The sequence below is a fragment of the Chaetodon trifascialis genome, chromosome 2 (genome assembly GCF_039877785.1).
Source record: "Chaetodon trifascialis isolate fChaTrf1 chromosome 2, fChaTrf1.hap1, whole genome shotgun sequence".
In the NCBI taxonomy this organism is placed as follows: domain Eukaryota; kingdom Metazoa; phylum Chordata; class Actinopteri; order Chaetodontiformes; family Chaetodontidae; genus Chaetodon; species Chaetodon trifascialis.
Genome location: NC_092057.1, coordinates 11,260,735 through 11,287,854, shown reverse-complemented (window position 1 = coordinate 11,287,854; position 27,120 = coordinate 11,260,735). Strand labels below are relative to the sequence as shown.

General features: G+C 41.1%; 1 protein-coding gene across 3 annotated transcripts in view; it reads right to left on the bottom strand.

Moving 5' to 3' along the window:
• The window catches only part of meis1a (Meis homeobox 1 a), a 44,284-nt gene extending 18,088 nt beyond the window's left edge, over positions 1-26,196 (bottom strand). For 2 of the 3 annotated variants that reach the window (XM_070982276.1, XM_070982267.1), the window contains exons 1-8: positions 25,562-26,087; positions 22,333-22,565; positions 20,049-20,190; positions 18,709-18,759; positions 18,550-18,600; positions 18,147-18,290; positions 14,962-15,073; positions 5,923-6,068 (exon numbers count right to left, since the gene is read on the bottom strand). In XM_070982276.1, coding sequence (XP_070838377.1) covers positions 5,923-6,068; positions 14,962-15,073; positions 18,147-18,290; positions 18,550-18,600; positions 18,709-18,759; positions 20,049-20,190; positions 22,333-22,565; positions 25,562-25,573 — 891 coding nt within the window. In that variant the 5' untranslated portion in view covers positions 25,574-26,087. Of the gene's footprint in view, positions 1-5,922; positions 6,069-14,961; positions 15,074-18,146; positions 18,291-18,549; positions 18,601-18,708; positions 18,760-20,048; positions 20,191-22,332; positions 22,566-25,561 lie in introns of all 3 variants that reach the window. The other variant, XM_070982257.1, reaches the window with a different exon arrangement.
• Between the last annotated feature and the right edge of the window lie 924 nt (positions 26,197-27,120).

The window sequence follows — 27,120 nt, the reverse complement described above, 5'->3', positions numbered from 1 at the left end:
CTTAAGATTATTTTTCCGGTATGTCTTTGTTATTCTAACAGTGCTAGCTGGAGAGAGAGGCGATGACATGCAGTGAAGGATCCTAGGCTGGAATTGAACCCTTGTCTTCAGTGAGGACTCATGTTACGCTCTCAACCAGGTGAGGTACCTGGACGCCCAAATTTAAATGCTGCTATGACTGTGCCATAATAGGTTTTTCCACTAGGGGGCAGATGAAGCTTGCATCAAAGCTGCAGCAGCAAAAAGCTCCATTAGCTTCTCTTTAAAATGTTGTTAAGTCCACTGCTGGCCTACTTCACATCCCAGCATACCGTTCACGAGCTTAACTGCATTTTCATTTCAGATGTGCATTGTTAAGTTTTAAATATGCTCACAGCAAATTCTCAGAAGAAACATGGGATACACAGTATAGGGTAGTATATTGGCACTTAAAAAACACTCACTGTGTCGGCCATTGGGGCTTTTTATCATTCTGTGTCGTTCTTCTTGTTGTTGCCGATAAAATGTTTATTACTATTAAAACTGTTGCAGCAGATTGCAGAAATCACAACATTCCCATAAAAATTTTTCATCTTTAAGTTTGGAGGCTGAGTGCGTAAACACAATCACCACCATGTTTAATGATCTCCATTTGTTTGGTCTGTGGCGCCACTGATTTAAGCGTAATGAGGGAACATGAATATGATGACGGACAGAGACTCGCAGGAGACGTTGGGACCAGACTGAAGTGGTGGTGGATTTCACATCGGTGGCGTTTGATGTCTGATGGCGTTATTAGAGTGAGACTTCCTGTACGGTCATGGCTCTGGTGAGGTGGTGGCGTTGGTGGTGGTGGAGGGGTGCGTCTCTGGGTGATGGCAGGCGGCTGAACACGTGTTGGTGCCTGCGGGTTGCCGTGGCCTCGCCATCACCCACATCTGCAGTTCTATGGCTGTAAACAGCCGCTGATGGATGGATGGAGGTGTCCCGGTGCCCTCTGACCTCTGATGGTTGGAGGGCAGGGGGTGGCGAGGTCAGCGCCGGGGCTTCCTGCTAACTCATCTGTCCTGCTCGGCTCAGGAGGCCCATTCCTCAGCCGGCCGACAGGCAAGCGGGGTGAAGTCCTCCTCCGTAATTGTGGCGCTTGCTTTGAAGTTCGGGAATCGTTTCTGTCGTCTCTTCATGCTGACGGTGGACGTTGTTTTTTTTGGCTTTCATTTTTTTTGCTCTGTCGTCGTCGTGCTGAGAAACACTTGGATGTGCAAAGTCTTTCCAGCTGTTTTGATGGAGTCACATGTGTAATTTGTAAGCCAAAGCAGCCCTTTAATGAGTTGGGTGACTGTAAACAAATGTTAGCGAACACAAAGCTTCCCCCACCTGTTTGTAAAAAGTCATTTAAGGAGGCAAATAACATCTGCGAGCAAGAGGGAGGGAAATTACACACTAATTAACATTAACTGCATTAACAGGGATGATGATGCCTTCCAGTTGATGTTTGCACTTTTACATGAAATAGTGAATAAAAGCATGAAAGAGCAGGGTGTGTGTGTGTGTGTGCGCGCGCGTGCATGGTGTAAACAGCACGTCGGCTTGTGGCTCGGATTTTATGAGCTGTGGCTCAGAGGAGGCTGCTGGATTTTGTGTACGACTTCAGGGGAGGCAGCTAAGAGGCCAGAACACCCTGCAACACACACGCGCGCGCACACACACACACGCACTCAAAGTGTTTCTGCTGCCTGAGACACAAATATTAAAAATGCGGCAGGAGTAAAATTTTTCTGAATCAGACTTTTTTCCACATGTTGCTTCTACAGCTTTTCCATGACTTCTCTGTGTAACCAGGGTAAGCTGGTCCAGCAGGATTAAAAGCTGCAACAGAAGCTGAAGGCAGACCAAAGAGTCCGACTGCAGCACTTAACAAAAACAGGCTGTCAGTTCAAAAGAATTATTATGCTTTACTATGAGTGTACACGTGGACACACACACACGTGCACACACACACACACACGTGCCCGCACACAAATATTTAAAACTTTTATTAGGTAAAAGTAGCATTACTGCATTACTACACAATAAAAAAAGAAAAACTTTGTGGAGAAATGTCCTTAAAAAAACGTAAGTATTAATTTTGCAGAGTGTTGTTTTATACAGATGCAAAACAGTAAAATTCGGACCTAAACTGTTTGTCATAAGTTTAATGCTGATTTACCGCACTGACTGTAGTTGTGCACATACAGTTTTCCTGTTCTGAGTTAATCTGTTATAAACGGCTGGTTTATTTCTCACCTGTCTGATCAACTGTCAGCTCTCTTCTGAGATTCTGATTATATTATTATCACTGAGAAATGATGGACAAAACCACAAACTTAAGACCCAACATGAAGAATCAGTGTCATTATTTAATGTGGACATAAAATACTTGTGTGATGTTGTACGTGCAGACTCACATTTTGTGCAGGTGATGTTTGGAAAAGTTTAGCTTGAGATGTTTTCTTTATTTTGTTTGTTTTGTTGTTGTTGTTGTTGTTGTTGTTGTAGTGTTTAACTGTGTTTTAAAGACCCCCGTAAAACAAGTTTGCCCTGAAATAGATGAAACTAAATCAAGTAAAAGTCTCGAATACTGTGTAACTAATGTGCATCTATTATGAATAGTGGTATTATGTCCTCATTGATTCTTTTTTCAGATTTATCATGATTTTATATTAATACTTTCTTCTTTTCTGAAAGTTTTATAGGGTTTTTTTTTTTTTAAGATATTTCTGCTTTTTGAGGATGGCAGTGTCATTGACAGTCTCATTGATCATTTACTCAGAATTTAATTGTTCAAGGAACTTTTGTTGACAAATATATTAACAGGAAAATGAAACTGTGTGCAGGAGTGTTTTCACTTGTGCCCTCTGACACACCTTCAGGAGTTCAGAGATTTTATATCAGTTGCATAAATGAACTGAAAAAGTAGTAAATATAAATAATATGATGTCAGTGAATGAATGAAAATGGCAGCTGCTGGTTGTCCAGTTTGAGCCTCTGCTGTGAGGAGCCTCTTCACTGTTTGAGACTCCATGCTGTCTCATTATTTTCTCTGCTCTGTGTTTTGATTCCTGGATTAAATGTACTGCTGCCCTTCACACAACCTTAACCTCCAACAGTTAGCATGTTTCCTCCCTCCCTCCCTCCCTCCCTCCCTCTCTCAGGTACCAGTGTTTCCTCCCCCTCCCACCGTTCTTCTCACCTCCCATCTGCTGCAGAACTCGCTGTCCTCCAGGTTCAGCTCAGAGTCCTGGCAGCGGCCCCGACCCCCGCCGAGCAGGGACCGATTTAGCCTCTCCATGTTTGGCGGCAGGCAGGGGGAGATGGGAGGAAAAGGTGGTGGTGGTGGAGGGGGGTGGGGGGCTGGGGTGTGTGGTTGTTCTGCCGGTCTCAGCCAAACCTATGAGTCAGTCACGACTGGGATTTTCAGCACTAAGCTGGTCTCCTCCCACTTTTACTGGACTATTCATTTCAGCTTCACACTCATAAAAAATAATATTTCCCTTTAGGTTTTTGCGTTCTCACTATTAGAATGATTGGAAATTGATTTATTCTTTTTGCTGATAAAAACAAAAGATATTAATATGAATCTTGGTGGGAATAACCTTTGTTCAAATCCTCTGGACACAGCCAAGCAGACAAACCTGTGCTTTCACGGTTACACCATAATCCTAAAGAGCATCCTAATGGTTTTAACTGGTCTCTGTGTGTGTTCTCACAGAAATTAAAAACAAACAAACAAACATACTTTTATCAGAGGTTTGTTGTGTTTCATTCTTCTTAATGGCTTCTCAAGATTGTAAGGAGTTCACAAAATAGCTGCTTATGTGTTCTTTAGTGCAAATGATAATCTATTAAAAACTATTCACGCTCTCTAAGTCTTAAACTCTGAGCCATAGAAGTTGAAAATGTTTGTTGCTGCACTTTATAAATGTTTCTTCTTTGTAATTAATTGGTAATGAAGGCTATTTGCTCATAGTTGGTGTCAGTTAAACAAACCTCACAGATTTCACTCATGAGTTAGATTAGTGATATGTAACGAGCTTTCATTCATAATAAAATAATAAAATGCTTTTTTTGGACCTGGGATTGACAGGTTAAGCGGCACTAGGCATTATTTTTATGTTACATGGGTAATAAGAGCAAAATGTTTTGAACTTTGTGAAAGTCAAAACTGTTCAAACTGGATTACATCACAAATTCAAATGAAACAAAATCACCAACTAAGTTTACAAGTGAACAGTAACTTCTGGATTTAACATTTAGAAATCTTGTGCAACCACTGAAATCACTGAAATACAACAACACAACGAATCGTTGAACACTGAACACTGGCACACACAAGATGAAAGTTTGTTGTTTTTCTTTTGTGTTTAGCGCTGAATAACTGTGGGACATTATGAACACAACTGAGGACACTGAAAGTGTGCATTCAATTATTTCTGTGCAGTGATTACAGTTCTTTGCATCACTAGAGTGAGTTTGCTTCACAGTTCTGCTTTCCTCCCATCAGGACGTCTCTGAAGAGCCCTAAACAGCCCACAGGTGAAATACCTGGACCACAGCATAGGTCAAAGGTCATTAAACCAGACTGAGAATGTCCCCAGGTTGGGAGGAGGTCAACACAACTTCAAAGTGGATTGGGGCAGCAGGGTGGACAAGTGGACAGAAATACCAGCACAGAAGTGGAAGGTCACAGGTTCAGTCCTCCAAAATGCTCATGAGCAAGACGAGGTGTGTGGAGTGAGACACACTCTAACCTGTGACCTGTTCAACTACAGCGACCTGCTGTGGTTCTTTTATGATTCATATACAATAAAATTAATAAGTTCATCTTGACATCTTCGTATTTTGTACAATTTCAGTTGCGCTCTAATGTGCCGAACTGTAATTAAATAAAAAATTGCAAAAAAAAATTAATTGCAATTTACTTTCTTAAATAACACTCAGTATAAGTTACTAATGATGACCATTCTACACATTCTATTCTAATATGTAAGCATTTAAACTGTGACACACCTTAATTGTCTAAACATTAGCATGCTATCACACAGTATAGTAAAGTGGTGGTATAAAGTGTCGTAAAGAGTTAGCATGAAGCCAACACATAGCTTAAGTGAATTGGCTCAATGTGGTTATTAGATCGTTAGCATTAAGCTTGCTGTCTGAAAGTTAGCATGGTCAACCACCACTCAACCTAGTTTATGATTAAGTGCTAACATAATCATCTACATTCATGTCCCACATAAATCTACTCCTAAACTAAGTGTTGCAAGCTAACCAATGTGTATGTGTGCTAAAGCTTAACATGCTAAAGTATGTAGAGCATGCAACAGAGTTAGCATACACGGTGTAAGTACAGTTACTAGTTAGTAGCTATTATCATTCTAGACAGTGTATTCTAACATGCTAGCAACTTGCTATATTATGTAATTATTATTATTTCTAAAGGCTAGCATGGTCATCACACAACATAATACAGCGTAAGTATATATTAGCATTGACTATTAGCCAACTTGCTTCAAGACAAGTTTCTTCCAATAAAGGAAGTCAAATGCATCAAAGTTGAGAATGCATTACGTGAAACAAATGGACATTGATTTGCTCTCGTTTCAAAAATGTTCAACAGAATTATGTTTCTGGAGAGACACAAGAAAACAAAGACTTCTGAGAAACTTCCACAAACTCCAGCTCCAACTAGGAGAGAGTTGTGACCACCATAACAGCCCAAATCACTTCTGTACATAACAACACTTGAAAGTACCATATGACTCAACATGCACAAGTGCTCGCATGGCACTGAGCATCCCACACACTGATAACCTGGATCACATCACTCAGTGCTGTCTCAACAGTTTGAGTAGCTAAATCCCAGAAGAAGTGAACGTGAATGAGTGAGGCTGATGCACTTACCGTCAGGTGCTGAAAAAGCCAGGCTCTCAGGATGTTGGTGGCCACTTTGGGGAAGATGCCTCTTTTTTTATTGTGCAGTTTGTCTCTGTCCGAGTCGTCATCGTCCCCTGTGCTTGGAGATGCTATGCCATTATCCAGGCAGTCACCTGATCAGCACATGGAGAAGAAGAAAGAAACTTTATTTCATAGTCCTGACAGAAACCACCGTTTCAAAACAGACCAAACATGTCAGGCTGGTTGGTACATATCAGACCAACTTCAACAATTTCTGAAGGAGGTTATGTGCAGACCTAAATCTGTAGTGACCATATTTAAAAAAACCCAAACTGGGACCTTTAAGAGTACCACATATTCATGTATGCACCTATGTGTGCACCATTGTCGTTTTTATCAGGATGAGGGACAATTATTTCAGCACTTATCACAGCTACTGCGTGCACCTTTGAACACCATGGATGCAGGATTTTTGTTGCTGCCACATTAAGAAGGAAGCAGTGTCGGGATGACAGTTAACTGTTAGCATACTGAAAGAGCTGAAAGCACCATAGCCTATGACGCCCACCTAGGACTCGTTGGCTAGCGACAGAATTGACAACAAGATATTATTTCATTGACTGAATCACAGACAGACAAATCAGTGTTGACTTCAGATGCGTGAAGCATTGTTTATGTTCTGGGTTAGAAATTAATGAGTGGAACAGAACATGATAAACGTCTCTGTAACCTCTACAGTTTAATATTATGATTTGAATTATGGTGAAAACTGGGACATTTTGGTCTTTTACAGATGTTTGTCTGAACTCACGACACCCAGCTTGAAACCAGGTCTGGTCACGTTACCTAAACCTCATGGTTAAACTCTAGCCTTTAAAGACCAATTTAACAGCTTGTTTTAGGTTGAACCCCTTTCACATATTCAAAAAACAGAATCACTAAATTTCCTCCAGAAAAAGACAAAGAAATTATGTCAAACTTTAAGTTTAAAAAAGCTTAAAAGACATTTTTCAGTTGTTGGAATTCTTCCACACACAAAAAAGAAGGAAGACTCACTGAACTCAACACAACCAAGAGCACATTAGCCAAACGCAGCCCGCCAGCTAACCTTAGCACATTTTACACAGTGCACATGAGGCCTCACTACTTTTCTGCCCATTAAAGGCACCTACAAAACACATGCCTTTACTCATGTACTTTCCCTGCACTGATTTTCCCAGTTGATGAGTGCATTCAAACTAGTGACCCTGCAGTCACGCTGGCCTGCCCTGCTTTGTAACCCTCTCTGTGCCCCACCATCCCCCCGCAGGTTTTGGATCATGGCATATAATGCAGCATTTCAACTGAAACCCACTAAAAGCTGCCGGGCCCGGTGTTTTTACTGCACTTTCTCTGCCTGTTTAATGAGGCTCATTTTCTCCTCAGTGTTTTTAACAGCGCCGGGCCAAGGTTAGGGCGACAGTCCCCGGCAGCCTGCAGAAGGAGCTTCAGGCTCCAGGTCCTGCCGCCCTGCCCAGAGTAAGCGGAGGACGAAGGCCTCGCTAAACCTGAACAGAGGCAGGATTCTGCCGTTCAGCAGAGCCTGAAAAGGTGGAAATAATCATAAAAATGATGCGTAACTCCATAAACAAGCTCTCAGCCTCATTAGGCTGAACCGCAAGCTCCCGGAGGCTGATTTACACCCCTCCACCCGCACTCCTTGACTCCTCTCTCTCCTTAGAGAGCTGAGGAAAGAGAGGTCCGACGCAACCTGCTAATGGTTTGTGACAACTCGGCTTCACAACAACCTGTGAACTGAAGGAGAGGAGGAGGCAGCATGTGAGTGATGAAAAGGAGGAAGAAAATGGAGATGTGGAGGAGCTTCATTTTTGGTCGCAGCCATAAGTATAGTAAGTGAAAGATGCTACACCTTCAGCCTCGTGTGAAGAAACGACGAGCTGAGACTCAACAGTAGCAGATGAACAAGTGATGAGAAGTAGTATGATATTCACCATAAGCACAACCAGCCAACGATGTTTACATTGATGCCTCCTCCACAGAACTCATGTTTCCATTAAAATGCTGCGCACATTTTAAATTTCAGAACTTTCTGTACTTTCAATATATTCAAAAGAACATGACGATATTATGCATTCAATCGAGCAACAGCGGCTTTGAGACCTCTTTAACCTCCACTTTATTCTTTAAGTCTACAACACTGAGCGCTGAACTATGGGGAGTAGAAGAAGAAGCAGCTACATCAAGGTGTGTTTGAAAAATCTGTTGTTGCTACATCTTCTGTTTTTAAGCTTTTCCTTTCCTTTTCCTTGCAATATTTCTGCGTTGTTTTTTTTTATTAAATATCTGCTAAGATTTTTTAATCCAAACGTGCAAATGTGCAAAACAAAAAACAGATGGATGGAAATGTAATTACAATCATATTGGCTTTAGGAGGCAGCAGTATCTAGAAGTATTATAATGAGTAACGACACCCCCTCCAATTTCAAGAGGTCACTTAAGCTTTAGCCAATGGGAATGAACATCAGGGATTGCTGATTGGCTGCATCACATTCATGGTGGGACAATGCAGCTGCAGCTTCATCTATGAGCGCTGTTTTGTTGTAAATCAAGAAATTGAGCAAATATTTCACCACAAGACACTCTGCTACTCTGGAAATCACATGTGATTCCACCAAAGTTTGGTGAATGCACCTTAAACATCCCAATAAAACATGTCACTGCCAAAGAATCGAGTGTTCATTCAGCAGTCCTCGTGTTCTGTGTTGTTACACACAATGAATCTCTCTCTGCTCTACAGATGTGAGATACAGAAAAAACACACAAGGCAGTCCAGTCGTGCTGCCGGCCTCCTCCATTGCTGCGCTTTTTAAGAACTGTTTGTACAAAATTTTATTATCCGTGGTCTGTTGGAAGAACGCTCACTGGAGAGGGAGAGAAGGAGTGAGTCTTTATTTTCCACTACGGACCATTTCCCCTCTCTGCTGGCGATGGTGGGAGGGGTCAGATAAATAAAAGCCAATCCAGCGCTCTAATAAAGGTGACCTCACTGCTGAGGTCAGTCCTGGAATAAAAACACTGAGACAGATGAAGGATGAAACTGAACTTATCCTGCTGTGAGATCTTAAAAAACATACAGGAGGCTGGAATGGCTCTAAATATTGGAACAATGCAGCCATATTTGAAATCCTCCACTCTTCTGCTTTCAGGTCCATCAGATGTTTGAACCTGGCTGCCGGCAGCTGCTGTTCAGCCTATAGCATCAGTGAAGTCCAACAATGATGCTGGTGATCAGGTCTGGCTCACACTCCGTGTGTCAGATCATCCCAAAGGTGCTGGATGGGGTTAACGTCAGGTTGTTCCACACGTTACTGGGAAACCCATTTCTTTATGGCTTTTAATGTTGGACTGTGATGTTGAAAAGGGACAAACACAAACTGTTGACACAAAGCTAAACAATCATTGTATGCTGTGGTACTAAGATTTTACTTCATTGGAACTAAGAGGACCAAACCAGAAAAGACAGAACCAGACCAAAAGTTTCTGGACGTCCCAGGCCCTTTTGGCCGTAGTGTCCCACAACAGTCACCCACAAACCTCAGCGGCTGAAGATGACTTTGAACAGAGGTGTGAAATCAAAGTCTAGTCTGAGAGCTTCATTGTTCAATCGTGAACAAAGCATGACACCAGCTGTTGAATTGATCTGAAAACGCTGAACTTATCACCCTGCCATTACCTGCACAGCAATAACTTTTGAGGACATCTGATTGGATGATTCGTACTTCACTCTTCTGTTGAGTTGTTTGAAGAGTAGTTCAGTGTTTTGGGAAAATTAACTTTCTTCCTGCAAGTAATATGGGAATATTGAGATCACTGTCGTGCCTTTGCATTACACAGAGTACTGAGCTGGAAGCAGATGGTGATTAGGCTGACTTAGGATAAAGACTGCACGCAGCAGAAAAAAGCTCTACTGCCTCCGAATGAACACATGCTTACCAACAGCTCTACAATTAAAACATCTTAACGACTTAAACAACTTAAAAATGCATTCTCTAGCTGTATCCAACACCCACTACTATAATTGGAATGGTTGCTTCCACCAAAATGATAAACTGTGTAATCTGTAGACACACAGAAATGCCAAAAGATAAACAAGCTACAGCGTGAGCTAGCTGTTTCCCCATGTGTTTATGCTAAGCTAGGATAACTGCATCACGACTCCACCCTGAACAAACAGATATGAGTTTGATATTGATCCTCTCATCTCACTTTCAGAAAGAAAGCAAACAAGCGTGTCTCTTCACTTCACATTCACCAGAGAGGGCCCATTCAAAGTGACAGGATTATGGTCTTTTATGCTGAGGACATGTTCCTCTGTTTATGTTCTCCAGGACAGCAAATTAACACCAAGCACTGGCCAAATATGCTGCAGAGTTTGGCTGTGGCTCCTGCGTTAGCCTACAGTTAGCAGATGTCATTTGAAGTCCTGCTGAACTGAGGTTTTTCAGTAACGTCAAAGAAATCTCTTATTAACCACATTTGGCTCCATCGTGGAGGTCAACTGGGGAGCTGGCTGTGTGTAAGTGATGTTTAAATCTCTACCAGCCAACAGAGAGTGAGCCGGAGCAGCTTGTGGTCTGGCTGCTGATGCATCCAGTCAGAGTAAACCATCTGATAAAGCAGATTTGTTTCCAAATGGAGGTGTGATGCAGTTTGTTTTTAGCCCCGCAGTCCCGAGCTGCAGCTTGACTCGTAAAGGAAGATTCATAGATGGGATGTCACTTTGGTCAGGTAACCAGCTTTGTATCATAGGCAAACGGGACTCCACAAGCAACATGAGAATCAAACAATTTCACCTAATTAACTCACATACTGTAAGTGAAAGCAAAACTCAATGTACTTTAATGTAGGCTGCAGTTGTCCACTGCTTTTTAGATGCTATATCTGTAAATTGTGCTTCTGTCCAATTTAATGGACGCTTGTAATGAACAATCTGGTCAATAATTTTTAACAATCATGGTTTTCACTTCCAAATTGGTTCAAATAATACAAGAAAACTGCTGACAAACTGCCATTTGACCATAAAATACACTAAGACCCTACAGGCAAGCTAGTGGCTCTAGGCTGTACTTGGATGCTAACACCCTTTAGTTTAGCCAGTTAGCATGCTAGCATTTGCCATTTTGCACTAAACAGAACTCCAGCTGAGGCTTATGGGAATGACATTAGTTTTGTAGGTATTTGGTCACTAACTAGTGTTGGGCAAGTGTTGATTGAAAAATTAAGTCAAGACCTGTCAAGTTGTTGTTTCAGTCTGGACCAAAGCAGTGGACCGAGCAACAGGCCGACCTCATAATTTTTGGAGCCATTGTTGTTAAAAACAATGGTTATTTTAGCATTTAACAACTACAGCTCCCATAGGCATGCTGTCAAAACCTCAAGTTGTTGAAAGCTCACAAAATAACTGCAGTTTGTGGTACAAATTCTGCTTAGATGTCACTGTGCAGCGCAGTAGTAAATACTCATTACTCACAGATCATGCAGAGAAACATGCTAGCTTTCCAGAGAGAGAAATAAGCCAAATATCCTAAGAGAGCCAAACTCCATCGCACTATTAAGGCTGATGTATGTTGAGATTGTATTTGTTTGATTAACAAATCTCTTAATACATCAAACTGGGTGCTGACTGGTCCTTTTTTTGAAGGTCAGACTCACAGGTGAACCCGGCAGCAGTCCCCCCACAGCAGTGTAAAACTGTAAATGTGGGCAGCAGATAGAGAAACCACAGGGCCTGTTTCAGTTGGCCCGCTAACAGTCCCATGCTAACAGAACCGGCTGGACTGAGACCAGCAGCATGAAGCCAGAGCTGCTGGACCTGTGTGTGTGTGTGTGTGTGTGTGTGTGTGTGTGTGTGTGTGCGACACACACAAGTAGAACTGCATTTACTGTGTTTATTATATCACAGGTAGATTTGTTTCCTTTGTTATGGCATTATGTGTTATATTATTATGTCCATAACTGATTAGTCAGCCAAACATTTTCTATTAATGAAGAAAATTTTTGTTTGGCCTGTAAAACCCACCAAACACTAAGTTTACTAGAATTTAAAATGAGGAAACTGGCAAATATTCACATTTGATAGACTAATGAGTGAATTTAGTCATTTCCAACTGAAATTAAATTGCTTTCTTTCTGTTCCAGCGCACATGTCTCATGTGAATCATCTGCCCTGTGTTCAAAAGAAATTCATATTTTAGATTTCTTGATTTCATTACGGTGCCCCTTATTTTTGCATTAATTAGTTTGAATACTGTTTCTTCTCTGTGAGTAGGTGAACTCAATTTCATTTGTAGTTTAATGTGATGTTGTTGCACTATATGAACATGGTATTGAACATTAGTACATATTAGAAGAACTCTGTAGGATTCGAAGCACAGACTTCTATCTAAGAAGGATGCATGTTAGTATTTCCATTGATATGTCGTCAGTATGCTCATTAAAACTTGTATACATGTTAGTACACTGGGTTTTATGTTCAGATTAACACCTTCCTAAAAAAAGAAATGTTTAAGGTTATCGCTGCAAGTATTTCATTTTACACTTGCTGCACTTGCGGTAGCTTTTTTTCCTCTTTGTTTTGGGACTTTCCTCTGGAAGAAGGTATTCACTCTGCTCTCTGCACTTTCACCATTTCTTGTTGTAAATGTGAAGTTAAGTTACTTACAAACAGGTCTGAATCATCGACTTACAAACGCCTGAACACAAATGTTTGACAGGTTCCCTGCCAGCTTTTTCCCCTTTCTTTAATAAATCAGACATAGCATGCAGGGTGGAGAAAAGAGTTGTTCTAATTCTTCATGGAGAGCATTGCACCTCAATGGAAAATGAAAAGCAACCACTGAAAGTCGCCATTACAAACAACTTGACTAAAAGCATCTGACATTAAACGGAAGATAAAGCAGGATTAGTTTGCGTCATCTTGCTGAACACTCATCCTGAATTTGTTGAGGGAAAAATGTGCCATCTTTGCATAAAGCAGTAATGACTAACAGACTAATAAGACAGCAGCCTGCTGCACAACACAAAAATTACAGACTGAACAACAACGTGCATTAGCTTCCCTGTTAACATGAACACAGGTCGTGTCCTGCACCTGAGCCACCAAACAAACATTCACCAGGGAAAAGCGCCCTGCTAATGTGGGTTTGCAGGCTGCAGAGGTAATTAGCAGCTCAGCTGCAGCACATTAAACACCATGTAAATGTATGTGCAAATGTCAAGATCAGTGAAGTCAGATGCTAAATGTTGAGGGTCCATTGAACTCCACTGAAACAAAAACACTGTGCTGTTCTTTGGGAGCTGAAGTTTCCACAACTTTGTTACATCATCTCCTTCAAACATACGTTCAAGATTATATTTGTTTTCTCAATATTTGGATCTTGAACTTCTTGAACATCTTTCAGGAGTTTGGGAGCTTCATATATGTGAGTTATTTGAAGAGGGCAGAGCGAACACAGCACCTGTAGCTTCTTTACTGATTTAGAATTCATGCCTCTTCTCTATCCTCTGGTGTTTTTACCTGCTGTCTGTTTTAGTGAATATTTTCCTATCATTCTGGTGGACTGGATGAGTTGCCTGTAACAGAAATGATGCTGTGTCTGCGCTGCAGGAAATCACATAAGAAGCAGGAGGATCGGGTCCTGCTGCAGGGATGCTTCTATCAGCTTGAGTTACATATTCTCTTAATCAATACAACAGCATGACTTTCTCAGAGGGAAGGAATATTTGAGCATTTTTCTTCCATTTCTGAGTTTAAAGAACCAATCTGAAGTGGATGGAAACATTGTGAAGGTCTTGTGTATATGTGGGTTAAGAGAGTGTTCATTATGTCTACGTATTTATGTGTATACATTTTTTATGTATATCTGTTGAAAACATGAATGTATATGAATTCTGTTAATCCATGTTTCAGGATAAGTGTGTGTACTGCACATGGTGTTACTTCTATTTCTGCATGTGTGTTTGGGGGTGTGTGTTCTGTGACATAAAGCGCTCTTTCTTCCAGCTCCACTCGAAGCTTCCCGTCGTCTGTCAGCCTTCATCACTCTCTCACTCCCCCTTTTTCTCCACCGTCTCCCGTTATTTTCAAACTCACATCAAGTCCAACATGTTGCAAAGGTCAAAACCATAACACCCCCCCCCCCCCCAGTACAGACGCGTTATCAGCAACATGTGCAGTAAAATGTGTCCTGTGACTGATTTCTGATTCTATCTGATATTAATAGATTGTTAATACTGAAGCATCAATGTTAAATCAGCATTTTACTGTTGGAGGTGCTACTTTCAGCTACTTTCTATACAGTTAGCTAGTTTAGTTCATTGGTGCCCAATCTAGGGTTTGGGGTCCTCCAAAGGGTCACCAGATAAATCTGAGGGGCCGTCAGATGATTCTTGGGAAAGAAGAAAAAACAAAGTTCTGATACTCAAACCATCCATCCATCCATTTTCTGTGCCGCTTATCCCTTTCGGGGTCGCGGGGGAGCCGGAGCCTATCTCGGCTGTCAACGGGCAGGAGGCGGGGTACACCCTGGACCGGTCGCCAGCCGATCGCAGGGCACATACACATTACCATTCACGCTCACACTCACACCTAGGGGCAATTTAGAGTCACCAATCAACCTAATGAGCATGTTTTTGGTCTGTGGGAGGAAGCCGGAGAACCCGGAGAGAACCCACGCATGCACGGGAAGAACATGCAAACTTCACACCCGGGAATCGAACCTGCGACCTTCTTGCTGTGAGGCACGCACACTACCTGCTGCACCACCACCGTGCAGTCCATACTCAAACCTGTTTTCAGTTTTTCGACTCTTCTGTAAAATTTGCTTTTTTGTGAAATATTGAACACTTTGAACGTCTCCTTATTGTTAGTAACTGAGTAACTAGAGTAAAGTGACTAGTAACTAAAACTATCAGGTAAATGTAGTGGAGTAGAAGTATAATGTAGCACAAAATGGAAATGGAAAAAGCTTCAGAAAGTAATCTCACCTTGTTCGCTGCTATTGTCACCGCTGTGAGACGTGTGTCCACCACTGGAAGGTCCCGGCGTCCCGGCCGATCGGACTGACGCTGCGTCGTCGTGGTCTCTGCTCCACGACATCTGTAGGGACAAAGACAGAGGTGGACGGCCAGTGAGACAAAGATCAGACAACAAGTGTAATAAAACAGAGCTCCATTCAGGTTCAGAGTAGTATGAAAGGAATAAGCTATTTGATGGATGCTGATCCAGCTCTTGTCAGAGACTCAGTCTCATATGGGAGACAGACGCTGGTTGGCCAACTGGTCAAACCTGCTGTCTTTCAGTTTTTGTTTATATAATACTTTATAAGATTGACAAAAAGGCCAAAAGGTGGATGTTCCTTCAGTGAGAGACAAGTGCAGATGTCAGGGTTTCGCACTCCCAATATTACAACAGAGCAATCAGCACAGTTTGTAGTGTGTCACTAATTACAATCTTATATGTGTAATGTGAAAACATTTCAACTTCATCTCAACATTGGAGACGTTGGAGACAGGGGATTCCCAAAAGAATGACTAGGTTGTAAATGATGCAAATATATTATATAACACTAATCTACTCGAATCTAAGATGATCTCTTTGGAGCTCAGACTCAACAGCGCCACCTACAGAAAGTCAACCTGAATAAACATAACAGGGCATCATTGTCCCATCCACAGTTTGATTGACAGGTGATCAATACAGAAACACCTCATCTAAGAATGCTCAGTAATGCTCAAAGATGGAGGCTAAAAAACAAGGAGAACCAGGAGGATTATCAGTGTATCATCAAAACAAAAAAGGCAATGAAAATGAAACCAGAGCTTTCGAGCTGCTGGTCATCCGACACTAAGCTGCTCGAGTTCACACTTGGAGGTGATTAAAGGGTTAAAGGCCTGACAAGTGGCTGCTGAGAGCTTTGCTGCAAGACTGATTTAAAACCTGCTCTGCTGGCTCGGAAAACAGACACAACCAGACTTTTCACCTCTATTATTGCCTCTTCTCTGGGAAAAGAAAGAAGTCTTCACCAGTCCAAGAGAAGGAAAATGATCTGTGTATTTGTGTGTGTCTGTGTGTGTGTGTGATCTGTGGCCAGACAAATGAACTCACAGCAGCTTTAACCTGACTTATTTCCAACAGCAGATGTGACTCCTGCAGCTGGATGATCAAATCTATCTGCTCATAATCTATTTTCCCTTTATGCGGATTTCAACATTTCAGGCCTGTTTAATAAACCCTGCAGAGCTACTTTGACTGCAGCCAGAAATGGAACAATGTAGTTCAACAAAACAATGTTAACTCTTCTTACCAGCTTTTTCAAGAGCTTTCAACTGCATGTCAGGGCCTTTATCAGGTCAGAACTGCCTCTATGCAACTACAAGTTGCTGAGAGGAAGGCTCTGACTTTTGTTTGTGTGAATGTACCAAATAGAAGTTTGGAGTATCCGACCTTCTTAGAGTCTCTGGATGGAGTTCTAGAAAGGATACCATCTTGGGACTCTGTAGTTCTGCTGGGGGACTTCAGCACTCACACGAGCAATGACAGAGTTACTTAAAGGGTAGATGATTAACTCAGGACACCCAGGTGATGGCAGAGCTCTCAAATGATGACCTGACTGGTGGACAGACCTGGTAAACCCAAATGTGTACTGAGGGCGAACTGGAAACTGCTGGAAGGAGTTCTCATGCATCCCAGAGGAAGTTGGGGACATTAAGTCTGAATGGGCCATATTCAAAGCCTGCATTGGGGAGGCAGCTGCTCATGGTCAGAAGGTTGTCAATGCCTGTCATGGCAGTAACCTGAGAACAGGCTGGTGGGCCAGCCATGAAGGAGGCCGTTAAGCTGACGAAATAGACCTTTTGGAATTGGTTGGCCCAGGGGTCTCCTGAAGCAACAGAGGCCAAAGGTGCTGCAACTTTGGTGGCCACCAGAGCAAAAACTCAGGTGTGGGAGGAGTTTGGGGAGGCTATGGAGAAGGACCTTGTGTTGGCCTTTAAGAAGTTCTCTTTCCATTAGGTGACTCAGGGCTTAGCTCAGGCTCTGTTCAAGAGGGGGAAGAGACCTAATGACCCTGGCTGGGGATGTTGTTGCACGGTGGAAAGAGCACTTCGAGGGAGTCCTGAACCCAACCAGCACATCCTCTGTGGAGCATGAGGTAGTCCAGAAGCTCCTCAGCAGTAAAGCACCAGGTGTGCTTGCAGTTCTCAACTGGCTGACACACCTTTTCGGTGTCATGTGTAGATCAGACACTATGAGTACAGAAGAAAAGACTGGAATGGTGGTTGCCATTCTTAAAAAGGAGGACCTGAGGGTGTGCTCCAGTTGTGGTATCACACCGCTCAGTCTCCCTGGGAAAGCTTATGCCAGGGTTCTGGAAAAGAGGCTCCAACCTATCAGCTACATGGATTCCATTCTTGACATTGAACAGTGGGCCAGCTCTTTACATTTGCAGGGTTCCAAGGTGGGGGTCATGGGAGTTTGCCCATTCAGTCTACATGTGTTTTGTTTTTGTTGACTTAAGACTGAATTGAGAGACATAGGCAAGTCACAAGTAGACGCTGCTTAGTAATAAGCTGTAAGTTCAAGTCACCCAAGTACATGTACATTGAGCTGCAGGAATTTTTAGTTTTCAATTGGGCAAGCCCAAAAAAAAAAAATAACATCAACATTTTAATGATTTACATACTTAAAAAACCTATGATTTAAATTGATCTGGATAAAAAAACATTAGTAATCTGCTGAGTTGATAAGACATTTCGCTAACTGGTAACAGGTGACAGTAACACAATTGGGTATGAAAGAGGCATCCTAGAAAAGCTCAGTTGTTCACAAGCAAGGATGGAGCGATGTATATGTGATTGCATAAAGGATATCACTACATGGGCTCAGGAGCCCAGAGCTTTTTGGAATCAGGGTTGTGTAAAGTCATTTCTGACTGATCTTTGGCATCTGATAATAACACAACATCTGTTGCAACATAGTCTGTAATTCCTTTTCAATTCAATTCAATATACCTTTATTTGTCCCGCAAGGGGAAATTCCAAATTCCTTTGGAAAAGATATACTGTTTGTAGTGCAGTCCACTGCTGCTCTGACTATCTGTGCTCTCTAATATAATCCAAAGCAGAATATATATCAGCATGTATCAGTTTCAAGGAAGTGACATTGAGCTCACCTGATCAATGTTGTTTCCTGACCTGATGAAGTCTTCGCTGTCTGATTTGTTTCCATCTCTGTCATCTATAACCAGATCGATCGGCATTTTCCCTTTCAGACAGCTGATGTATCGATGACAGAAGTTATCACAAAGCTCATGAACCTGAAAATAAAATACAATAAAATACTTACAACAGCATAGTTTCATGACTGACAAAATGGTCTCTTAATGGTCACTGTGAACAAAGTTATATATACATGAAAAGGATGACAGTGTTTTTTGTTTAGGTGTGGATTAGCAGCACTGTGGACATCTTTGCTTTAATCTCATTACTTTATATTAAACAGCAGATGCTGGTTGACATAGAGTGTGATCAATAAATGGTCAAAGGTCACTGAGACAAATCTGTGTTTTTTCTGACCTTCTCCAGCTCCAGGAGGTGGAAGCGCAGCACTTGTATTGCCTGGATCATCTACAAAAATATTATGTACAAGTGAGCTAAAAAATAAACACTCTTAATTTATGATACAATTCAACATTACTACAATGTAGTAACAGAATAATAAGAATAATAACTCACCAAATTATCCAGCTCTGGGTTTGATGAAAATAAAGGCCTCTCTGATCGAATCTGAACACAGATAAAAAATATTATCATTATTTAACTGAAGGCTGGAGCCCCTGGGGTCGCGGGCTGTTGTTGACAAAAGCAGCTTCTCGTGTCTGTCCGGCCAATACTTAACTTGCCAGATAAAATGACCATCATTGCAAGCAGATTTTGTCAGCTGTAGCTAGTTAGCTAATTAAGCTAATCTTAGCTTCACAAGTTGGTTGAAAAGAGTCAACATCCTGAGCAGGTGATGATCAGTGCTGAAGACATACAACATTGTTCTTTTATTTCCATATGGAGAGCTAGTCCATTTGTTTCGTATCTTAAAATGTCTGAACAAGCAAGACAGCCCCAGCTTTACTGTTCCTTTATTTCTGTACATCTTAATTTTTAATACCTCAAAAGGCTTTTAGCATGAGGGCTAATCAGTGTGTTTATCTAAGAGGGCTTTTAGCACGAGGGATAACCAATCTGTTTGTCTATGTCAAATAACGAAATAAAGAGGAGGACATGCTCTCAGTGTCTTAGGTTTGATTTAGTTGTTTCTGAGAACTTTTGCTGTGTGTCACAGGTCCTCTCTCCAAGCAAGTATCAAAATAAATGCAAAAATGCTAGAAAAAGCCTTAGCCATAGCTTCATCCAAGAACGCTTCAATACTAGGTAACATTAATTAATTGTTGGTTTCTTTGTAGATAAAAGAGCTTGGTCTGTACCAGCTCTATATGGAAAGTGTCCTGAGACAACTTCTGTTGTGATTTGGCGCTATACAAATAAAATTGAATTGAATTGAATTGAATTGAATTAATTAAACATTACATTGTTTACATGGAACATTTGATCTTCTTAGAAAATATGAAGCATTGTTGTAGATTAAACTGGTTACAAATGTATCTCAACCAGCTACAACATTAAAATACAGCCCATTGTTGGATCAATGACGGTGACATCCAGTGATATATTCTGCAGGAGAGAGAACTTTTATTTTTCATACTTTAAGTACATTTTACTGATAATACTTTTTTAAGTAGGCCTGCGTTTTTCAATGCAGGACTTTAACTTGTAATGGAGTATTTTTACACTTTTATATTTCACAATGAACAATTTGAGCACTCCTTTCATTGAGTGCTAATAATCACAGAATGCACAGAAAGTGGAATTAAATGGGGGGGGGGGGGGGGGGTCAGTGGGGGCCCAAACATCCTTTTTACCCAGAGGCCCCCTAGAGGATTAATCCAGCCCTGGTCCTTTATGATCCTGCAGATCTGTTCTGTATTAACTCTGACATGTGGATGAAATGTGTGTTTCTGTACCTGTTTGGAGAAGACAGCGATGTCCTCGTTGAAGGAGTCCGAGGAGCAAACGTCTCCACCAGCCACACCACTCTCTCTCGGCGTGCACGTTGCCAATTCACATTTTTCAAAAATCAGTGCGAGCAGAGGGAATAAAGGATGTCTGCAAGAGAATGAGGGAGAGAGAAGGAGGAGGAGGAGGAGAAGGAGGGATCAGCTCAGATTGCAAAAATCTAACAAGCTTCCTGCCGCCTCAAGCTTTCCTAAATATCCATAAGAAACAGTCAAGGACAAGGACTTTGTTGACTGAACACAAAACAAAATTTATTTGAATATTTCACTATATTAGAGGGACACTACATGAGGTATAGACATTAGCCCAGTTTGGAGGTGAGTGGAACTTTGATTACAGCTATAAAATTAAACTGCATCACCTCTTTCAAGCATCCTCACTTACTCTGGATAATGCTCAGAACACAAGGTCAATAGTTCTCAGAGGGAATATTTCTTCAGCAGAAAGTTTACTTGGAGGCAGAAATCTCAAACACAGACCTGCGCAAATGCAGACTATCTGCATGAGGGAAGTGAGAAAATAAGTAAAAAAAATAAAAATAAACCTGTAATAAAACACAAAGTAGGCTCCTGATAAAAATGTGGAATAAAACTGTTTCAAAAGATGGAAACAAAGTCCGCTACTTTAATGAAGATCAAAAGTTTAGAAAAGAATTTATTATTTAATGAGACTGCATTATTAATTAAAAAAAAGAAAAACACATGCAAGGATGCAAACTAGTTCAAAAGAAGCAGACTTGACTAAATTAGAAGCTGAAGCACACTACGATATTTAGAAGGTGACACTAACTCCAGTAAGTGGATCTCCTTTGGTAAACAGACTGAACTCTGCCTGAAGATCAGAAACTTTACGGCAGAACATTGCAGTAATCTAGACGGAAAAATAAAAAAATATACTACAGGTTTACTTTTTCAAATTAAGGACTTAATAAATCTTCGATATCTTTGATGTAAAAACAATACTAAAGTGTCTTAAGGTTGTGACAAATTCAAGTGTCTCTTGAATGTTCAGATTGTTTGTTTCCATTTTAATGTGGAATTATAAAGAGTTCATTCAGAGATAGACAGTTTTAATTTTAACTGGAAAAAGTTATTTGACATCCAGCTTCATACAGCCGCCAGGCAGTTCTGTGGTGATGCTGTGGTCAGAATATTTTAATCCTAACCCAAAAAGGTGTAGTTAACTGTCATTAGCATTAAAATTTAAAAGAGATGCCATGATGCACTGTAAAAAGTGTTGTGAGGCCCAAGGAGAAAACAGAAAAGACCCCAGAATTGAACCCTGAGGCACTCCAAATATTCAGTCTGGAGTACAATATAACACAAAGGGAGCATAAACAGAAATTAACAGGATGACGCCCACAGCATGGACAGGCAACTCACCAGGAAACATTTTAACTAGAGTTAAACTCAGATTATTGGCCATAATCTGTTTCTTGGAAACAGAAAACAAACGAAACAGAAAATCTATCTGCAACTATTTTGGTAATCAATTAATGTCTCAGTTATTTTTAAGCTAAAATTTCAAACATTTGTTCCTGCTTTTAAAATGTGATACAGCAATCTGGAAAAAGTCTCATATTTTCCAACATTTTATGGACAAAACAATTAATTGAGAGGATAATCTGATTAGTCGATTATGAAGGGATTAAAAGTGAGTTGATTTGACAAAGTTTTTACAGTGCAGCTGTATTCCAGAAGCAACACTTAGGGCAACTGTAGCTGCTGACAGAGCAGAAAGAATCCTGCTGCTCTGACAGTCAACAAAATGACCAAAACTGGTGTTTGTTCATGTTTTCTTTACTGATTTTGAGTCGTGTTTTTCAAGCAGTTTTCTGTGAACCTTCATGGCGAGAACCGAGCACAGAGGCTGACCATAATAAATCTTGGAAGAAAGAAAGAGAGTGTGTGTATTTTTGCTGAAGTAACTTTTACTTTGACTTAAGTAAATGAGCTGAATACACATATTTTACCAATGTTTTGCACTTTTTTTGTATCTGTGAAGAAGCAGCAGGATCCCCTTCAACACACAGATAATGTTGGTCTGGTTCAGCTCGGCCTGGAAGAGAACGGCTTGAGCTCATTCCCAAACAGTGAGAAACTCAACAGATAAATCAAACATGTAGACACCCGGGAACTTTTTTTTACAGAAGAAAAACAAAACATTCTGAGGAGTTTTTATTTTCCCCTCATCAGTTTTGTCTCTTTTTACAGCGTCATAAACTCATCATACCCATAAATGGCGTCTTTGTCCCTCTTGACAGCGTCCCCAGCTGTGGCGGCCATGCTACTGCTGGTGTGGGTGGACTGGGTGTACTGGTGCGGAGGGTACGGACCGGCGGCGGCAGCAGCCAGGTGCACGGCCTGCAGAGAGCGGGCGGCAGCAGCGTGGTGGTGGTGATGGTGGTGTGGGTCTCCATACATCCCACCCATCCCCTCCAGCCCGTAGTGGGCCAGGTCTTCATACTGAAACACAAAGATAAGAGATGTGTGACCTTTGACCTCTTGAGCTGTCCTGTAGGAGCTGTTGACTGACCTCAGCGGAGGTCAAACGTGAACAGTAGATGTAGTCAAACATACTGTGTTCAGGGTTTAAAAGCAGCATGAGGATGTTTAACAGACTTTAACTCAAGCTTAATTTAAAAGCAGCGCCACCACAATAAAGACAATAAAACGACAAAGTGGCACCAACAGATTACAAATGAAGGTTAATTTAAGAAAAATAAAATAATCTGATTTTGTTCCTAAAAACAAAAAGACCCTTCTTTAAAGAAGACAGCTGGCAGTTTATTCCATGCATGTAAAACTATAAACATCAATAACATTCGAGAGAAAAAAACACCTCAAACACACAAAATAACATCATGAAATCTGATCGAATGAAACCTCTAAAATGAGCAGAGAGAAGAGTCAAGAAAAAAATGATTACAGGCCACAGGTGTTTCTGTTATTATGTCCACACACCCCTGTTTATTTTCTCTCATGTGACAAAAACTAATGTTTTGGAAAAACAATAACACCCAGTCTGTTTCTAAAAGTGTTATTAAAGTATGATAAGATTTTGATTGCAGATTATTATGTCTAGATAAAACATAAATAATGCAAATAAAACAGTACGTTGACTTTTTGAAAGAAAAAAAAAACATCCTGATGTGTCCTGAATGATGCTGCATTTGAGCAGTTTCCCACTAGATAACATAAAGTTGTAACAACATCGCTGAATTAACACGTCTTTGATAAACAATACTGAGCTTTATCAAGTATCCGTTGCATTGTGCAGGTGTTCCTGTTATTATGTCCACCCACTGTTCATTTTGTCTAACATAATCAATAGTGTGATGTCATGTTTATTCACTTTAAAACATCCAGTCTGTGAGGTGACAAATGATTTCAGAGCACAACTCAATAAAATCCTAAAAATGCAAATTCTGTTTAAACTGCAGAATTCTTTGACTGCATTTTGTACAGGGGTGGACAAAATAACATGAACACTTTAAAACATGATGCAGTTGAAGGCAAAACAAGACGTCTGTGAAAGCGTCAACTGAACATAAATCTGATCAGCCTCATATCAGACGTGTTCCTGTTATTCACTTTGAATAATATTCGTACTGTCCACCCCCTCTGTTCATTTCCTCAAATACTTCATAAACTATGGCTTCAAGTTTGTGTGCAGATATCCATCTGATGGAAAACCGGAACTGTTCTATAGCCTGAAGTCAAAATAAGTTGAAACCTTTTCATCTCAATCTATGAAAATATGACGAAAAACACATCTAAAGAATTCGTTTTTCCAACTCTAGCAACTGAGCTTTATTATTTCCTTCAACAGAGCCTGTTTGTGGGTGTTTATGTGGACTTTAGATGCTTTTTTTTCCTCCAATTTTGAATATGCAAGTAAGCTCACACTAATTTAAAACAGGCTGTAATGTGATTAATCTTTAATGTCCAAAGCAACAAGAAAAAGAGCCATTGCGAAAAAAAAAAAATATTTCAAAAATCAAAAACCTGATTTTATTCCTATGAAGAAGCTGGTGTGTTTATATGTGTCCTGATGTTAATTTGAAACTTTCAGACTGTGTGTATCTACATTAATAAGACCAAAAATCAATTAAATAACAGGAATGTGTTATTATTTTCTTTGCTCACTGATTGTGCTGTTGGTTTCCTTTTTCTTTTATTTTTCCTAATTGAAGGCAAGCAGCTGCAGGTTTCCACTGTGAGCAACCATGTCACGGATTAACGTTAAATAAAGTTTTAAAGTTTAGAAGCTCTCATTAAAGATGCTCATTTGTTTTCTGAGTGATAGATAGATAGATCGCCGATCAATAACCAATATAAATCGCAGTTTAAACTTTGACCTCGACAAACAGCCTGCGTGAACAAAACGCTTTCAAACCGAGTGTTTGAACGTGAGTATTAAACGTCCTTTATCCACCTGTTTGTTGGTGTGTTGAGCTCCATCAGTTCAGGCTGAACAGATTTTATCAGCCGTGAAAAAACCAAACGAAACGTTTTTCTTCTGCGCCGCTGAAGCACAAACGGCCTCAAACTTAGCGACTGAAACCGGGAACAAACTGCTGAATGTGCGATGAATTCTGCGCCCGGATGAGTTTACAGCCTCTGCACAAAGTGTGAGGCTGAGCTCCAAACACGGCTTCAAACTTCATTTAACTCTGCTCATAAAAAGGTTGCAAATGGCATTAAAACGTGGAGTTTTGTTGGTGGAATAAAATGTTTTTGTTCACTTTAAACTAAATCACTTTCTGTCTTAAAACAACGGAAAAGTCTCTGGAAAAAGGCCTAAAGTGAACAAATAAACTAAATGAAGTTTAATTGTCGACATTTAAAATATTTAGTTGACTATAAAATAATTTAAAAATGATCAGCTGACATTTATTTTTCCCTCTTCAGTTTTTTTTTTTTTTTTTGAGTGGAAATAATTGTATTAAATTTCCGTTATGTGTTTCACTGCTGCAGTTAATAATCATTAAATCTAAACTTTTAATTGTAACAAAGAGGAAATGTTTTCTTTAAATCTGTTCACGTGAATATAAATCGGTGGAAAAAATGCTTTTCAGCAAGAAAACTGAAATTAAGTTTCAATTTCTCCAGTGAAAAAGTTTCATGAATTATTTTTACGCACGGGAGAAAGTTTGCCTCGTTACTTGTTCCTGAAATGTAAACGATAAATATTAATCAGATAAGAAACAAGCTAATATTAATAAAACACAATTCTAGTTTAAATGATAATTTAAATTCAGCAGAGTTTAAAGCCGGTTTCCTCTCAGTTTTGCGTCTCTTTGAAGAAAAGTGGCTTTTTCACAAATCCAGACTCACTTTATTCTCTTGATTCCTGCTCTGAACATCAAACTTGTGCAGCTGAACTCAAAGCTGAAAACAAACCGTCTTCTCTCACTCGTCGTGTCTCTGCGCTCTAATAAAAGTTGATTTTTACGCACCCGTTGCGCCATCGGCCCCGTCTCTCTGCACGGAATCCAGGTGACTCCTGCGGGGCAAAACACACATCCAACTCCCCGGTACCGGAGCGTTAATCAGCTAATCCCGTGTGTAACGTGTGTGACCGAGTCCAGCCGCGGAGAGAAACGCACAAACACACGCACAGCAGCAGCTGCTGCGGCGGGTCCTTGCAGGCTCCGCTCCGCTCTCCACGGGAACCGAACGACGGCGACACTCCGCCAACAGCAGCACCAGCCCGGGCAGACGCTCTCTTGCTCCCGGCCTCCAGTTTCAAGCAACAACCAACCACACAACCAGCAGCTCAGTCCGCAGGTCGAATTCGATCAGTTCACATCCAAACCGGGGGGTTAAAGTGACGCGGACCCGCCCGCTGCGCTCTGAGCCGGGCCGTGCGGCGCTGTCTTCTGCGCGGAGGTGCGTTCAAATCCCCATCGCAGCCGCGGCGGAGCGGCTTCCTCCTCCCTCAGAGCAGGCCGTCCGGGTGTGAGGGGAGGTTGGGGGAGGGAGGTTGGGAGGGAAGGGGGGAGAATAGTTTTTCTCTCACTTAAAGGAGCAGAGACTCGTTGCGCGTCCCCGCAGCTTCCACAAGACGTGGGAAGGCGCGCCACCGCGAGGTGCTCGGCATGGAGGGAGTGTAACTAAATGCTGGTGAGAGACAAAAGCCTCCCCACATTGTTGCTGGAGAGACAAACAGTTTAGATGATGTATGAAATCATTGTAGCAGAGAAATGACTCTACTGTTGATATATGAAGTTTGTATTTTAAGGCTTCTCAAGTCCTTAAATACAACAAAGTTTCAACACAACTATGGAATAAAACTCCTTCAAAGTTGAAAATTGTGTATAAAATATTCTGTGAAGTCGAAGAAGAGCTGGATCACCAACAAAGAACCCAGACCTTCAGGGGCCCCAAAGGCTCCAGGTTTACTATGTGGCAGGGAAGTTGGTGGTAATTTGATTAACTGCAAATGTGTGTGTGAATACTGTCTGCGCCACCAAAGCACAACATAAACTGAACTGAGAGCAGCCCCGAGGTCACTCCTGCAGCATTACATCACACTGAGGCCAAATTTACTGTTAAAATCTAGTTTTAGAGATTTTATTAGTTCAGTTAATGTCACACTTACATGCTGCTGCTGCTGCTGCACATGTTCACACTCCTCAAAACTGCCTTATGTTGATATCTACCGCTTACTGTCTACAGTATATGTACATATATGCAACCCATAACTTAGTTAAATGATAAACTAATTGCTAAATACTACAAAACGCAAACAGTGGGAGAACAGAGGGGTCAACAGGGGCCCACAGCACAGGGGCCCAGAGCACAGTGGGTTAATGTGCCCCAGCAAATAAACTGTCTGCTGTAAATTTTAAGATATTAAGAACGACTCCTTTCATTCTATTTACTGTTCGTTTTGCAGGTAAAGACATTACTGTACAGAATGGAAACATTTTAATGTTTGACAGCAGGGTGAAATAACTGAAGCCAAAATGTTTTTGACATACCAAACCTTGACTTCAAACAGGGTGTGAAAACT